The 15,328-nt window shown below is 42.7% G+C and overlaps 2 protein-coding genes across 2 annotated transcripts in view; both read right to left on the bottom strand.

Annotated features, from left to right (window-relative positions):
• Nucleotides 1–2,415: 2,415 nt before the first annotated feature.
• Nucleotides 2,416–11,436, bottom strand: tfcp2l1 (transcription factor CP2-like 1). The gene is made up of 15 exons (XM_062456963.1): nt 11,073–11,436; nt 10,528–10,676; nt 9,568–9,641; nt 7,977–8,082; nt 7,641–7,747; nt 7,379–7,531; nt 7,118–7,228; nt 6,294–6,421; nt 5,838–5,889; nt 5,484–5,577; nt 5,155–5,245; nt 4,825–4,907; nt 4,463–4,605; nt 3,258–3,309; nt 2,416–3,067 (listed from the first exon to the last, which is right to left on the bottom strand). Exons 1-15 carry the CDS (start codon nt 11,132–11,134, stop codon nt 3,030–3,032), a joined length of 1,443 nt encoding a protein of 480 aa, XP_062312947.1. The 5' UTR covers nt 11,135–11,436; the 3' UTR covers nt 2,416–3,029.
• Nucleotides 11,437–11,915: 479 nt separating this feature from the next.
• The window catches only part of clasp1a (cytoplasmic linker associated protein 1a), a 60,716-nt gene continuing 57,303 nt past the window's right edge, over nt 11,916–15,328 (bottom strand). The window contains exon 43 of the mRNA XM_062456967.1: nt 11,916–14,348. Within this exon, the coding sequence (XP_062312951.1) occupies nt 14,262–14,348 (87 nt within the window). The 3' untranslated portion in view covers nt 11,916–14,261. The remainder of the gene's footprint in view (nt 14,349–15,328) is intronic.

Raw genomic sequence — 15,328 nt, 5'->3', positions numbered from 1 at the left:
AGCCCAAAGTCTCACATCCAACATGCTCCAATTCTCAACATCAGTTGACAGTTCAGACAGCCCCCCCTCCTCTTCATTCTAAAATAAAAATAAATCATCAAAGTTTACAAGCAAGCAAATAAGACTATAGTAGCTGTATGTGTTAATGCTTTGTTCTGCTGTATGGCTGTTTTAGTAAAATTACGTTTAATTGTAACCAATTATGTTTTTAATGCTTACCTTCATTTGGCTTAGTTCAGCCATTCTGACATTCTTCCTTCTTTAACACAGACGTAGTTCAACCACAGCTGAAAAGTTAGTCAAAATATACTGTGTCATATATAGCCTAAATCACAATTCATTATGGCACATTGACAGCTGGGTTTAAATATAAGATTGTGTAATGTAAGTGTTACACATACAGTTGCATTTGGAAATGCATACCACAATTTGTTTTTGCCAGGTGAAAATGTCTTATTGAATCTTGTTGTGACCAGGGTGTGACCAGGAAGTGGATCCCGGTGGGACACTGATCTTTTGTCAGGCAAGTTGGTCAACTGTATGAACATTTTACGAAAATAATAAGCCTTTCACTTTCTACCTTCAATGTTTGACCAAGACCAAAAACATCCTTCAAGTATTCTTATTAAATAACGGTAGCTTGCCACCGAATAAAAACTAGAGGTTGTGTTCAAGCAAGTTTTCCTTAATTCCTTTAGAAAATGTTAACTACAATAGGAGGTTGAACAAAAACTTCAGGCACTTTTGTTAGATTTGTTTGACATCGAGCATAAGTCTAGTCAAAGGGTGCATGAAACTCTTTCCATACATTTACCTGTAATCGTAAATATTACTTTACGCCCTGGAGAAGAAGTTGACCCCCCCGATTGTCATTGTATAATTCACACTCTGTGTTTAGGCTAATATAGCCTACTTGTCATCTCAAGACTCATTTCAAGATAAGAATCACAAATTAAAGTGATAGAAATGCTGAGTAAAATTGTGAAAGAGAGCTAAGAGATGGAAGAAAGAAAATCTATTAAATAAGGATGCTGGCATAATAGCCTGTTTTGCGGAAGATCAGGCTGTAGGCGTAGTCCATTATGCCCATTCATTTTACAGTCCTAGTAGAATAATATGACTATCCAACATAGCCTATTTGGGATTTCAGACAAAACATTATAATTGTATGTCGCTTTATGTCGCTTAGGCCTACTTATTCACCAGGTTACTTAGAAATATTTCAAGCAAAGGGCGGAGACATTTCACTTGAAACGAAACCTATGGAAAATTCCAGCCTCTGCCTTGTTTATTTCCTGTATCACAGCATGTTAAAACTGCAGAACACCGATGAACACCTAAATTAATTTTACACAACTGCTTCAAGCATAACGTCTAAAATACTGTAGCCTACTTACTTTTTATTACAATACAATTTCCGATAGTCCTCCGTGTTCTGCCGTTACAGTGCGTTCACACTGCAGCGGAGCGGGCGGCGCGCGGCGTCGGCTTCCAATTCATTTTCAATGAAACCAGGCGTTGACGCTCGCGTAGGGCATTGTGGGAAGGCGAGCGGAGCGGAGCGGAGCGTTGCAAGTTGGATTTTCTCAACTTTATGTAAATGAGGAGCGTGAAAACGCTAGCGTTGGCCAATAGGATTGGTTTCTTGTTTCTTGTAACGTAGCAACTGTTCGTCATGGTAAACATTTCTAGGTTTGACAATTTCAAGATGGAGGAGAAACTTTTCGTATGTGTCCGCACACCCAGTTCTGTTCAGAACAAAGTTACTAATGTGACGAGCCTGAATTTAAAGATTACATTAAACTAATAATGCATGGTGCATGGTTGCCGATGTCGTCATTGTTCCTAGTGTGTTTTTATAGCCTACTTTTAAATGTAGTCGTCACATTACGTGACTGTTCTGTGCCACTGCTAGCTCGCTAGCCCAGCCTACAAACGACTGGTTGAGTGACCGGTGGCGTAACATGTATTCTACTGTAATCTTGCACTAGTAAAATCTTGCACTTACATAAATGTTGTGTAAAAGTGGTATTTTGATCGATATTGTGAGTACATTAACCCAAATCTGCACGCTTGGCCATGACTACAACAGTGACCTTAGAGAACTACAACTCTGTATTAACTTGTCTAACACGCCCCCGAGCGTGGTGTACTGTGGGAAGGCAAGCGATGCAGAGCATTAAAAAACGCTGCAGTGTGAACGCACTGTTAGATCGGTTGAGCATCTGTCCAAATCGCGCATTGGTTAGGAATGTTACCCTGACACAATACTGAAGTAGCCTACTGTTCCCTTGTGGGATGTCTTCTGTTGTAATGTAGTCATGACTACATGACTAAACCCACAGGCATCTGTTGTTGGGGAAAACCTGTGGGTTTCACTTTTTATTCTATAAAATAAACCTCTCAGGACTGAAGTACTGCAAACCATTTATTATGAGTGGAACCTCATCTTTGAAGTCATGGCTGTCCAGTCAAAAAAGTACATTTATTTTCTCATAAATCCAAGCATCAAAGCAGAAGTACCACCTTAAAGACAGTTATTCATTACACTTATTGGGAGGATTTATGATGAAAATGTTGTCAATTCATTATACTGGCTATCCGGTTTGCTGCACAATAATATAGGCTATGTAACATGTTAAAATTGAACATAGACAGAATAAGTTTACATTAATTACACGTATACAAACTTTGTTCATTTGCCTTTTCTGTCAGTAATTTTCTTATTAAGTTCAAGCAGGACATGTAGCAAGAAATAAACATCCTGATATTAAACACTGCCTTGATGGAAACAATGGAAATACACAACAAACAACAACTTTGTTTTAATATTTTCTTGATGAAATTTTTTCTCTGTAAGTTTCTTAATGCTTTATACAATATATAAATTACATGTATACAGAGTAATAGAAGCTATAGTTTAGATATAGTCAAATTTGTACAAACACAAGTTTGAATGAACCTGACCAAGCATCCTCTGAAGGTTGTAGAAGCTAGGATTGTTGTGCTCCAGTGCTTCTGTTGTGTAGTCATTTCAGAACAATGTGGTAGCGATCGTTGTTTTCATCTGGCATTTCAGAACCATCATAGAACAAAACAATACAGCAACATTAAATAAAAAGAACAGGAAGTTAAGATTAAGCTTAAATATATTGATTGATTGAATACAGTATATTATAACTGACATTGCTAAATGGCTGGCTGGCTAAATGGATGGATAGAGAGAAAAAAATGAACTTAGTGTAGAGAAACATCACCTTTCAGAGTGCTGATGATGAAACTCGCCTCCTCACTGAAGTTCTGAACCATCTGAGAGACATGAAGAAAACATTTTAACAAACATTTCAATGGTCCTGTGTTCGTTAACAAGTTAGTCTGTTCAGTTTAGGCCCCCAAACTTAACAAACTATCAGGGAACCTATAACATGGGGCACCAGTTGTACTATGATCCATTCTCCATGATCCTTTCTCCTACAGTAACACTATGCCTAGTGGAAGCTGGCAACTGCACATTTGATCACCAGGAGGGGGCAGTACCATCAGTCGGAGTAGAGCAGGGGGGTATTCCAGAAAGCAGGTCATGTGACATACCCAGGTAAGTTAACTCCCCAGCTGACACCCAGCATTGTAGCAACATTGCCAGTAGGTTGCTCCAACATTGTGAATCAACTGGTGGATTAACTTACCCGGTTATGTTGCATAACCTGCTTTCTGGAATACCCCTTCTGGTTTAGTACAATAGTTGTGAAAGACAGACAGACATTCAGGAGGGCACACACACAGACAGCTACAGACAGACAGTCAGGAGGGCACACACAGACAGCTACAGACAGACAGTTAGGAGGGCACACACACAGACAGCTACAGACAGACAGTCAGGAGGGCACACACACAGACAGCTACAGACAGACATTCAGGAGGTCACACACACAGACAGCTACAGACAGACAGTCAGGAGGGCACACACACAGACAGCTACAGACAGACAGTCAGGAGGGCACACACAGACAGCTACAGACAGACAGTCAGGAGGGCACACACACAGACAGCTACAGACAGACAGTTAGGAGGGCACACACAGACAGCTACAGACAGACAGTTAGGAGGGCACACAAAGACAACTACAGACAGACAGTCAGGAGGGCACACACAGACAGCTACAGACAGACAGTTAGGAGGGCACACACACAGACAGCTACAGACAGACAGTTAGGAGGGCACACACAGACAGCTACAGACAGACAGTCAGGAGGGCACACACACAGACAGCTACAGACAGACAGTCAGGAGGGCACACACAGACAGCTACAGACAGACAGTTAGGAGGGCACACACAGACAGTCAGGAGGGCACACACACAGACAGCTACAGACAGACAGTTAGGAGGGCACACACAGACAGCTACAGACAGACAGTTAGGAGGGCACACACACAGACAGCTACAGACAGAGGTTTTCCTGACCTCATCAGAGACCAGGATGTGGATGCCGGTGGGGCCCTGTCTGTAGATGAGGCTGATGTTCTGTGGTGGAACGCTGTACAGCTGGGCTATCTTCTCGGACAGCTCTCTCAGTGTCAGCTTGTCCAGGTACAGAGCATGGTAGACTACACACCAGGGAGGAGAATGGGTTACCAGAGCATTGGTTTACTGGACCTACAGAGAATCGATATTTGTATATGGAGTCGGCAAAAAGAAAATCATACAAAACACTACTGCACTTCAATTATACCTACTATGGAGACTAGACTTATAGTTTGTAACCCAGCCTCATAGCGCCACATATTTGACTGTTGACGCAGACAGCAGTTTGTTGTGTAACCTACTGAGCCCATTTCCTGGTTTAGTCGGAGGCTGGTTCCTGCTCTGTTGCTGACACACATAGATGGTGAGGCGAGGCTGGATCCCCCTGGATGAGCACAGATGACATCCAGTTAGAACATGCAGGGATTACTGGACTTTCAGACACACACACAGAGTAACCGCAGCCAGGACATCAGTCATGCACTCAAGTTTGATGCCCAGAGACACAAAGTAACACCTTCATCTCTTTAGAGTTTGTGACTATATGGATGAATATATTATGTATGTACTGTCTTGTATGTATACACATGTATACACTATATCACAATGTCATCCGTTTTTTTCTCCCTCACCTTCCTCTGATGATGTTGAAGAGACGGATTCCGTCAGCAGGACCACATATCTGGATCAGGTCTTCGCGGTTCATCTTCAGCAGATCCGCACCTACGACATTCACACAAGCGCAATTTCCACAGTCACTGACCAACTGCTCTGACAGGACGGACGGAGAAACAAACCCATAGATAGAGAGATAGAAGTCCTGTTACTCACTGACAAAAAGCCTTTGCTGTTGGAAGAGACAGTGTGCCACTCAGTAAAGCAAAGCTTGCGTGTGTCATCTGAACAAATGCTTTGCGTTGCTTTCATTTAACGGGACCGTGTGGGTCTCCTCTGACCGTACCTGTGAAGCTGGAGAAGAGCCTGCAGAAGGGAGAGAACCTGTGGAGCTGCAGCCACTGCTGAGTGTGCTGGGGGGAGGACGATGGCACCAGGGGCTACATGGGCAAACACAAGAAGAGCTTCTTCAAATTAGTATGGCACCCACTCCGTCTGTCTGTCTGTCTCTGCCTGCCTGCCTATCTGCCTGTCTGTGTCTGTCTGTCTACCTGTCTGTCTTCATGACAGTCGGCAAGCTGCCAGCAGTAAGACCACCTGTCTGTCCAGCGGGCTGTCTCTTTGTCTGTCTGACTGGCCTAAAAGTATAAAGGAAGCAATAGGATTAACCATTGACGCAACACCAGTCCTCTTTACTTACATCAGAGCAGCCAGGCGACAGCAACTCCCCCCCCGGGTGTGGAGAACTGTTGCTTGAAATGTGAGGAACACAAGAGGCAGGTGGTTTGGGAGGAAGGGTGGTAGTAATGTATCCTCATTAATAACCAGTGATAACAAACTGTTTTTGCACGACGCAGACCTGAAGCTCCTTGGAAGCAACTTACTCCAGCATTGACATTTACATTACATTTAGTCATTTAGCAGACGCTCTTATCCAGAGCGACTTACAGTAAGTACAGTGACATTCCCCCGAGGCAAATAGGGTGAAGTGCCTTGCCCAAGGACACAACGTCATTTGGCACGGCCTGGAATCGAACTGGCAACCTTCAGATTACTAGCCCGATTCCCTAACTGCCCAGCCATCTGACTCCCTAATCACGAGCACTAAGCACAAATATGATCTCTAAAACAAGGTGTGTGCAAATTCGAAACGGACCAGTCTGTGGTTTGCTGTCTGGCCTGGCCATCGGTAAATCTGCAGGGAGTGGGGGAGCTGTGGTGGTAGACTGGGGATGGAGTGCTGCTAGTGCTGATCAGGTTTGGGGCCTCAGGCCATGGGGAACACTAGGCAGGGGAGAGAGAGAGAGAGAGAGAGAGAGAGAGAGAGAGAGAGGGAGGGAGGGAGGGAGGGAGGGAGGGAGGGAGGGAGGGAGAGGGAGAGGGAGAGGGAGAGGGAGAGGGAGAGGGAGAGGGAGAGGGGTCATTTACAGAGAGGCTCCAGAGATTACTGTTTGACCAGGATACTCCATCTTGACACAAAAACACATGCGAACTTAACAAAACATCAATCCAGGTTAGGCTTAAGTAGGCATCACTTGTTTACTAGGCACTGAGACAGACTACACTACACTGGTCTGTAACCGTAACAGTCACAATCATTGACAGATCACTGAGCCAAGGGCATGGTCTAAAAAAGCAACATATTAACCTTTGTGCTGCCTTCGGGTCACATGACCCAAAGGTTCACAACGAACCATCGTTGTGTTTACCCAATTTTACCCAATACAAAAACAAATAAATATCATTTTCTTTTAACCTTCGCAATGTGGGGGGTCTGAGACAGCCCGACGGTTAAAATAAAATGCTTCACTTTGTTTTTGTATGCGGTAAAGTTGTCGCAATACGACGGTGGGTCACAATGATTGATGGGTCAGAATGACCCGAAGATAACACAAGGGTTAACAAGTGGCAAAGTTTGCCAAGTGACAGAAGCTGAGCATTGTTTTTAGGGACTCTTTCTTGGACATGATTGTTCCTAACCTCTGTCAGCATGGTGGTATCATAGGAAGGCTGATATTTCTCTTTATCCAGGAGAGACTTTTTATCAATTTTGTCCCGGTCTGTCTTGAGCTTGCGATCCGCTCCTTTTGGCTGTGGGGTAAGGAGAGCAATTATACCGTTTTCATACCAAATATGTGCATCCAAAAATATGCCCCCCCACACACACACACACACACACACACACACACACACACACACACACACACACACACACACACTGCCCAGCTTCAGGATCTGTACCTTGAAGACCTTGACCTGGCAGCTGGAGGAGTGGACATGTTCCTGGTACTCCCCATGTTCATTCTGGGCAAACGTGTCGATCAGGATTCGGAAGGAAACCCCCTTCTCCCCTCCATGCTTCCTGGGGGTGAACTCAGTGCTGATACAGTTCACCTTCAAAGAAATCGATTCACGGTTTGATCACCCATCCGACCATATGCTATATTGATAATAATACCAGGCGATGGTGCTCAAAGGTGGGTTCGACATCTGGAGGAGGTACCTGGATGAAGACTGAGGCATTCTTCACAGGATCCCAGAGGAACTCAAGGGTGTTGAGCTGCAAAGGGTGAGCTCGAGGATCCACAATGCCCACGGACAGGGGGATGTCTGGACCCAGGCCATCACAGCCAATCATAGTCAATGGCGAATAGGAGATGAAATGATGAAGGAAGAGGGTTAATGTCTCCATGACAGGCATCAGAAATGATGCTATACTCAAATTCTCAAGTGTCATAGCATTAAATGTTATATTGGTTGTTTTTTTTAACTAACATGGGAAGACAGCCATCTGAGATAGTGTTGAGCAGTAAGAGTCGGTTCAGGCAGGTGGACTCACCGATATCCAGGATCCTGTCCCCAGGCCTGTTCCACCTCCATCCCTCCAGCTGCTGGTGTTCTGTGTACTGCAGTCGGCGGTCGTGGAACACCACTCGGACTATGCTCTGGAAACAAGCAGGGGCAGATGTTAGTGTGGAGTACAGTGAACACACTAGACCATACTGCCTGAAACTCAACCAACATGTAAGTGGCTACCCACATGAAAATCACACATAAACAGCCACAATTTTCCATTAATTTAAACAAAAAAATAAAAATGATTCTGATAGCAGTAAGGGCAACCCCATGATGGTTGAGCAGAAGCTACCTTCATAAAACAAAGGGCCTGTTGCAGAACGAGAATGTCTGCCTTATATCTAATGTAATACAAAAACATTTATTACAGAATCAGTGGTGGCTGGTTGAGGTTTTTTAGGGGTTTGCATAAATCCCACACAAGCTTTTCTAGTTTTGTTGTTTCTGGATGTGTATAAAGACACACATTATCATCTCTGCAAGGAGCAGAGAGTTAATGAATGCCTGTCATTGATGAATAATGGATATAGTTCATGGTAACCTTTAAAACCTTGTATAAAACAAATCATAAAATTAACAACCTGCAAAAACATGTAGCATGAAGTCTATTTGAGGGAAACTAATGCTTGAAAGGCTGCCCAGACTCCCAGACAAGACACGTCATTGGCTAGTGGAGAAGCCACCTGTTCCATTCCTGTGTCGTCAGGCTGCCTTCCTAAACATGACCGATATATGACAGGCCTAACAGCCTGACGACAAAGAACTCTCAAGTGGATGCACTGAGACAGAGCCAAATTCAATCAAATGACTCACTCTTTCCTAATTTACCGTCTTGGAAGAGGGGGAGGTGGAGGCTTCAATGCATAAGCAATTTGATTTAATTTTGTCAATGACTTCATTTGAGTCTTGTTTATCTAACTGAAATCACTTAAAAAACATTGGTTCAACATATTACAACAACCTGCTGGATGAGAACAGAGCATACTGTATAGTGTACTAATGGGGTTTATTCATAAACCAATGGCATCTTCAATATACCACTTGTTTTTATTTAAAAAAATAAAACACATTCACCTTTAGAGCTTGAAAGTGACCACGAAACTAAACAATGAACAATTATACCTGTTGCATACCTACTGCACAACTGATTTCACTGTCACACGGAAAAAAAAGATGCATTTTCACATTTGAAAAAAGGAACAAGCAATACATTATTCCAACCAAGATGTCCAACTTTATGAATAAGTCCCAGTAGCATAGAAAAAAAACATTGCATCGAGACAATGCAAAAAGAGAAAATGAGGAAAGATGATATGAAGGTATGAACGTGGTGTTTTGTGTGATTAGGTGTAAGCTGAACTGAGTGTTCAAGAAGTGGGTTTAAGAAAGGGAGAGGTTGGGTGATAGTACCAAAGTCTGCAATGATGGAACCCAACCCCTGAAGGAGATGGACAGGGGGTTGAGGGGTCACCTGTATGTTGACAAACCAGGAAGGGGATACATATAAAAAGATATAGAAGAAAGGAAGAGGTCACATGAGAGTATAAAATACAGGTTAAATACCTTTAACCTACCTTTACACATTTGCTGCTTATATCTGTATACTCCACTAGTTTTCTGTTAAGCATACGGATTTCGTAGGACTGACCTACATTTTAAGACATTAAAACAAACCTGATTAAAATTGAAAAATGGGAAATCAATCAATAAGAAAAGAGGGGCAGTGGGGATAGAAATGTTGTCAATTCAAACACCTTGCTTTTGAAAGCCAAATGTCAAGGTAAGCCCCTAAAAATAAATACCTGTCACTCCGTCTCCCACTAACACAAAGACCGACCCTATCTGTGTCATATTCTAATCCTCTGCTATGGAGTAACTCTTGTTCAAAGAGAAGTTATCTCTTGTTATACAAATGTCATAACAAGAATGATCTGATCTCAAACTTTCCAGCTTTGTTGGTGTGTCTTTCTCCAATCTCAGACTCGATAAGGTGTTGCTACTCTACGACTATTGTATCCACTGCTAGTCTGTATAACCTGTATCTGTAATTGTCATAATTAAATTACCAAGAGCATTGCTTTATCTGTCAATGTAATTCTACCCAAGGGAACATTATTTGGCTCCAAAACAGTGGTGACAATAATAAAAATGGGTTAAATCCAATTCAGAAAGCTTTGGATTAGACCAGAGAGAATAGTAAGAATGGATACAAGGGTGAGAGGGAACAAGGGAAATGTGCAGTTCAGGGCAAGAGTTGATGCAAGTCAAATTCAAATCCATGGAAGAAGAGCTTTCATGTTTCAATCATATCTTGACAATTTGATATTCCTGACAAGTGGTGTAGATAAGAGGCCAAACAAGAATGATATAAAGCTTGTGTCTGTAAAAAGTGTGTTAAAGTGGCAAGGCCGATGGTCTACTATGGTGATGGTGGCTGGTTAATGGTAGCTGTGTTTGCATGGGAGACCATATGGCCCAGTGGCTGACCATAAACTCTGTAACCTAGACATGTAGTAATGTAGACACATATCTACCTTGGTTCAGATAGGTCAGGGTTTCTTCTTGTTGTTTTACAGCCGGCGATGTGGGTGCACAGAGAACATATTGGAAAGGGGACAGTTTGGTGGCGTTTTCTGAATCGTGACGCTCCTCCTCTTGTTTCAGGAAAGGTGCCAACGCTTCTCTGAGTGAGTGGGAAAAACAGTTGATCATTAGAGGACTAATCGGGAAGGAGGGCATAGTGTCAGTATGGCCGACCATTTATCTAATCAGTTCATCAGCCATATTGGTGAGACAGACTGAGATCAAAGGTAAAAAAAACATTTGGGGAAAAATGCTTTTGGGCAAAAAACCCTCAAGACAAGGACTGCCTCTTCTCCAGAGAGTAGTTGCTAAACCCTTCCCCGAGCAGTAGCAGAAAATAATCAAGTTATTTGGAATCGAGAAAGTTCACACACGTGGGCTATTTCGTATTTCAAATCCTATGACTCGATTGTGAATAACACCAAATCATAACTGAATAAAAGAAACGAACAAGCAGGTATTGGAACCGTAACAGCAGAGAACCGTAACAGCTTACCGTATGTAGCTGGCAGATGAGTGCTGATGGTAGGGTTCAGGTTGGGAGTGCCAGAACAGCATGTTCTCCAGTGTAGCTTCTGAGGTATCCCTGGGTAACAGAGAAGTCGAGTGGGTCTGGCACCCTGCGCGCAGGCCGTCACTTGTAGTAGCTCTCTGAGAGGTTTGCTGACAGCCACTCTGTCTCGGTCTTATATCCCCAGTGTGACGTCCCCTCTCATTATCATGTACCTGACATGACCTTTGAGAGGACAGGCTGACACACCTCCGCTCGGCACAGCTGGGAGGCCGGCATGTGATCCCCCTGCAGTGCGTTTGGAATAGTACAAGTGTTGACTATGCTAACAGGCAAAAGCATATCCAGACTGACACATAAACATGAGGGTACTGAAGGGGGACGTCAAAATGTGCTGGTTATCAGAGAGCGACATTCATTAAAAGTGTCATGAACCACATGGAAAAATGTGTGACCCCTTATATATATACAGTATATATATATATATATATATATATATATATATATATATATATATATGAGAATGTCTGTTGGTGCAAAAGTTGCTTATTGTTAAAAAGACACTCAATAACTCATTAAGTGTTGTCCTAGTTTGCTGTTGAGCTCCGAGGAGGACAGACACCCGAGCCCTCTTCTCTGTCTAGGTGCATGTTGACATTGCAGACCTAAGCACACCTCAGCACTCCGTTCTGTTTGTACATGAATGGGAGACTGAGCAACAGTGTTGCATTCCTATGCTGCTGATAGTGCTGTTAAAGAGACAGAATCGGGGACGCCTGCTCCGGGCCGTCAGCCCCCGGCGCGGATCAAGGCACCACAAACAAAATGAACTTTCTCGTTGGTTTATTTCTAAAGCAAACAAATTTACATTGTCGCAAATCTATCACAGGTGGCTGTTAACAAAACCATTCTGTACAGTTGTCATGAGAAACACAAAAAAAAGTTAAACATATAAATACAGATAATAATATTACATGACAAAACAGGACAAAAGAAATAAAAATAATAACATGCATAGTGAACAGATCAATAGGAATACCTTACTGTAGTGGCCACAAATGCATCAGATTATCTTGACCGTAAACTACCAAAACGTTACCAGCAAGACTTTCTACTGGTTCGCTTCTCCTTTACACGAAACAGAGTCACTCGCAAAGGATAGAGACTCAATTTTTTGAACAGATAGAAACTATTTGGTGATCTTAATTTGTTGCGTTAATTGGAGGAAAGTCAAATAGTACCAAAGCAAACATTTTCAGAAGCCACATTCCCTAGGTTATAGCCCACCCCACATCTCCAGGAGAGGTGTTTTTTCCAGGGCAGCCATAATTCTTAGCATTACATCCAGTTAACAGTTGTCTAAACAGACGTTGTGAGGATTTGGTCAACTTAAGAAGCTCATTGAGTGTAACACATGGCTACAGTACCTTGCCTATGCAGAAACATTAGTCTGTAAAGGCTGACTACACTGTAAATGAGGTTACAAGTGCACTTCAACAGCCAAAAACTGGGCCCATGAACATAGCTGTGTTGCCACAGTACAGTACATGCAAGCTTTTTGCTAACGTGCAAAAAAGTGATATAGCCAAACTGTTATTTCATCTTATGAAAATTGCGAAGCGGTGTCCAAAGGTTTATTTACAAAATACTTTACTGATATAGCAAAAACCTGTTGTCACATGGAGGGAGGGGTGGGAATGGTGCTCGATAAACAAACTAAACGTATTTGCATCATGTTGGGTCAATACCATAATGTCTGTTTGCAAGTCAGTTTATTTCTGTTGGGGTTTCACATTCTGAAGAGCTGACAATTACAGCACTTTACATCCATCCCCTCTCCTCAGTCCAAGTGGTCAGGCCTGACTGTGGTATATATATATATAACACACAACCTGGTAGTCTCAACAGTTTTACCTCAAACACTGAGCCTGGTAACACTATTTACATAATGTGATTTGCAGTAATTAACATGTGAATTTACATAATTCACATGTCAGACACGGTGGACTTCTTTAAGCAGCAGCGTTGTAGACTTGCAACAGGTACACACAAGTGTGTTTATAAAACAAAAAATGAGTAAAAAGTAATGTTTTGAGCCTTTGTGTGTTTAGCTGACAACACTGATAACAGGCTGATTGTTTCCAATCTAAACTTGGTGGGTCATTCAGTGTTCAACATACTTAACAGCACAAAAAAGAGGACCTTGTCACAAACCTGATTGCTAATTTTATGCCAGTTTTCATCTCAGATTGTCTTTTAGTTAGAAAACGAGAGCCATTTAGATGGTATTCCTGTAATTCTTGCGTGAAGGTCTTAAGATGGGCTCAACTTAAATTCAACATTTTGTCACTTTCAGGTAATTTTTTTTTAATCCAAATTATAGACGAAAGGTATAACGTAATAGACCTTTAGTCTTCAAAGTGACAAAATTAAAGTGACAAACAAACTTCACTGTGTCAAACTGGTGTTCTCCAATTTTATTTTTAAATAATGCTTATAATTACGTGACGTAATTATACATGTTAAATGTACTTTTTCCCCCCCAAGTTTTGCCAGATCCAAATGGGCATTACATCATCACTGGGCCAGCCAAATGATTCTTTATCACCAAAAAAAAATCGAAAGTGAAATAACTTTACTTCTGCCCCTTCAGAAGCTGTTCCTCCAGCTAAACAAGTGGATTAGGAGTAACATCTAGAGACAAGTCAGAATATTATTACACCACAGCATAACAACCTTCCGGCAACAACTGGAAAAGCTCAACAGACCATCTTACATTAGGGAAAAACAACCAGCCCACCTGACGTGTTGTCGTAGATGAACTGGCCTCCTATTGAGAACCTTTAGAACAGTCAGAACGCAGGAATCCTCTATGTAGAAACTCAACAATCCAACATTCCGTACAAACGGGAGGAAACAGATGATGCAGAAACTAGGAGAAGGTTTACTGAGGAAACAGAAACTCATCAGGAGTGAACATCAGGGGAACCGAACTGAACCAAGGGCAGCCATGACGGGTGGGCATGGAGACAGGGTCTGCTGTAGGAGTCCAACGGGCTGAAGCTCAGGAGATGAAGGAGAAGGTCAGGCACTACTATATCTCAGGTCATTCCATGATGTTCCTCCACCTCCAGGCCAGCAGCAGACAGACGAGGTGGAGGTCCCCCTGCTCCACTAGCTGTGTGAGGACACGTCAGAGGAGCTGCTGCTGTTGCTGTTGGTGGTCTGGGCTCTCTTAATGTACAAGTTTAGCAGCTTCATCTGAAACAGAATAGAATGCAGCTTAATTGTGTACATTGGACTAATGGACAATTGTCCCTTTCCTGAGCTCAATACTACTTAAAATACTGACCTTCCTGACAGGAAGCGTGAATTTAAGACATGGCTATAAACAACTAAACCCTTGTGCTGCCTTCGGGTCATTGTGACCCACCGTCGTGGTGCAAAAGGTGGGTCACAATGACCCGAAGGTGGCAGCAAAAAAATAAAAAAGGTGAATGCTTTCGAGAAATATCCTCCAGTCATGGGTTAGGGTTATTGAGGGACTTGTTGCACTTGTTGGTTAGTTGTAACTCATTTAGCTACTTGTACTCGCTGGGAATTATATTATTGTAGCTTGCTTTCCTCCAGGTACACTCTGGGCACTTTCGAGGATCATGTCGTTTAATTGTAACTTAACTTAATGCTCTTCTGGTTCTACCTATTGGCTCTTATTTGCTTTTCACAATGTATGCTTCATGTTTTGCCTACCCACATTGTTTTTGGGGCTATCTCGTTGTTTATGATCATTGACCTACGCACCTTTTGCTCTTTCTTGTAAGTCGCTTTGGATAAAAGCGTCTGCTAAATGACTAAATGTAAATATCAAAACGTTTCTAGTCTTGGACAAATGAAACACCTGCTTGGTGAAATTCTTGCTTGGTGTAGTAATGAGCCCATGTCTACTGCTAACTGAACACATCCCTGTGCTGTAGGAGCTCCTCTCTGCAGGGGCCAGCAGTGTGACGGGGCTCTCTGACAGGGTGTGAAGGCTAACTCGGCCGTAGCGTCGAGTTAGCCTTCGTAAGCCTGCCTCGGTTGCGTAAGCCTGTTACCAGGCTTACGCAACCGGCGTCAATATCCACTATCCAATAACCAACAGGCTGGATCAAGCCCAAACACTGTCAAGGGAGAAAGACCTCAGTCCAGCACCTTTATTTAACCGAAGGACACACTGCAGTGCAGAAAGTTCATGAAGGACA

Source organism: Osmerus eperlanus, chromosome 3 (genome assembly GCF_963692335.1).
Source record: "Osmerus eperlanus chromosome 3, fOsmEpe2.1, whole genome shotgun sequence".
Classification (NCBI taxonomy): domain Eukaryota; kingdom Metazoa; phylum Chordata; class Actinopteri; order Osmeriformes; family Osmeridae; genus Osmerus; species Osmerus eperlanus.
This window is presented reverse-complemented; position numbering and strand designations above follow the sequence as displayed.

What these genes read in the sequence shown, in the direction of transcription:
- tfcp2l1 (XM_062456963.1), bottom strand. Translation starts at nt 11,134, where the DNA reads ATGCTGTTCTGGCACTCCCAACCTGAACCCTACCATCAGCACTCATCT. An exon ending in TAAGCAGCAAATGTGTAAAG is followed by an intron (nt 8,083 to 9,567) that starts GTAGGTTAAAGG and finishes GCTTGTTTCCAG; the next exon opens with AGCATAGTCCGAGTGGTGTT. An exon ending in GCCAGGTCAAGGTCTTCAAG is followed by an intron (nt 7,229 to 7,378) that starts GTACAGATCCTG and finishes CTTACCCCACAG; the next exon opens with CCAAAAGGAGCGGATCGCAA.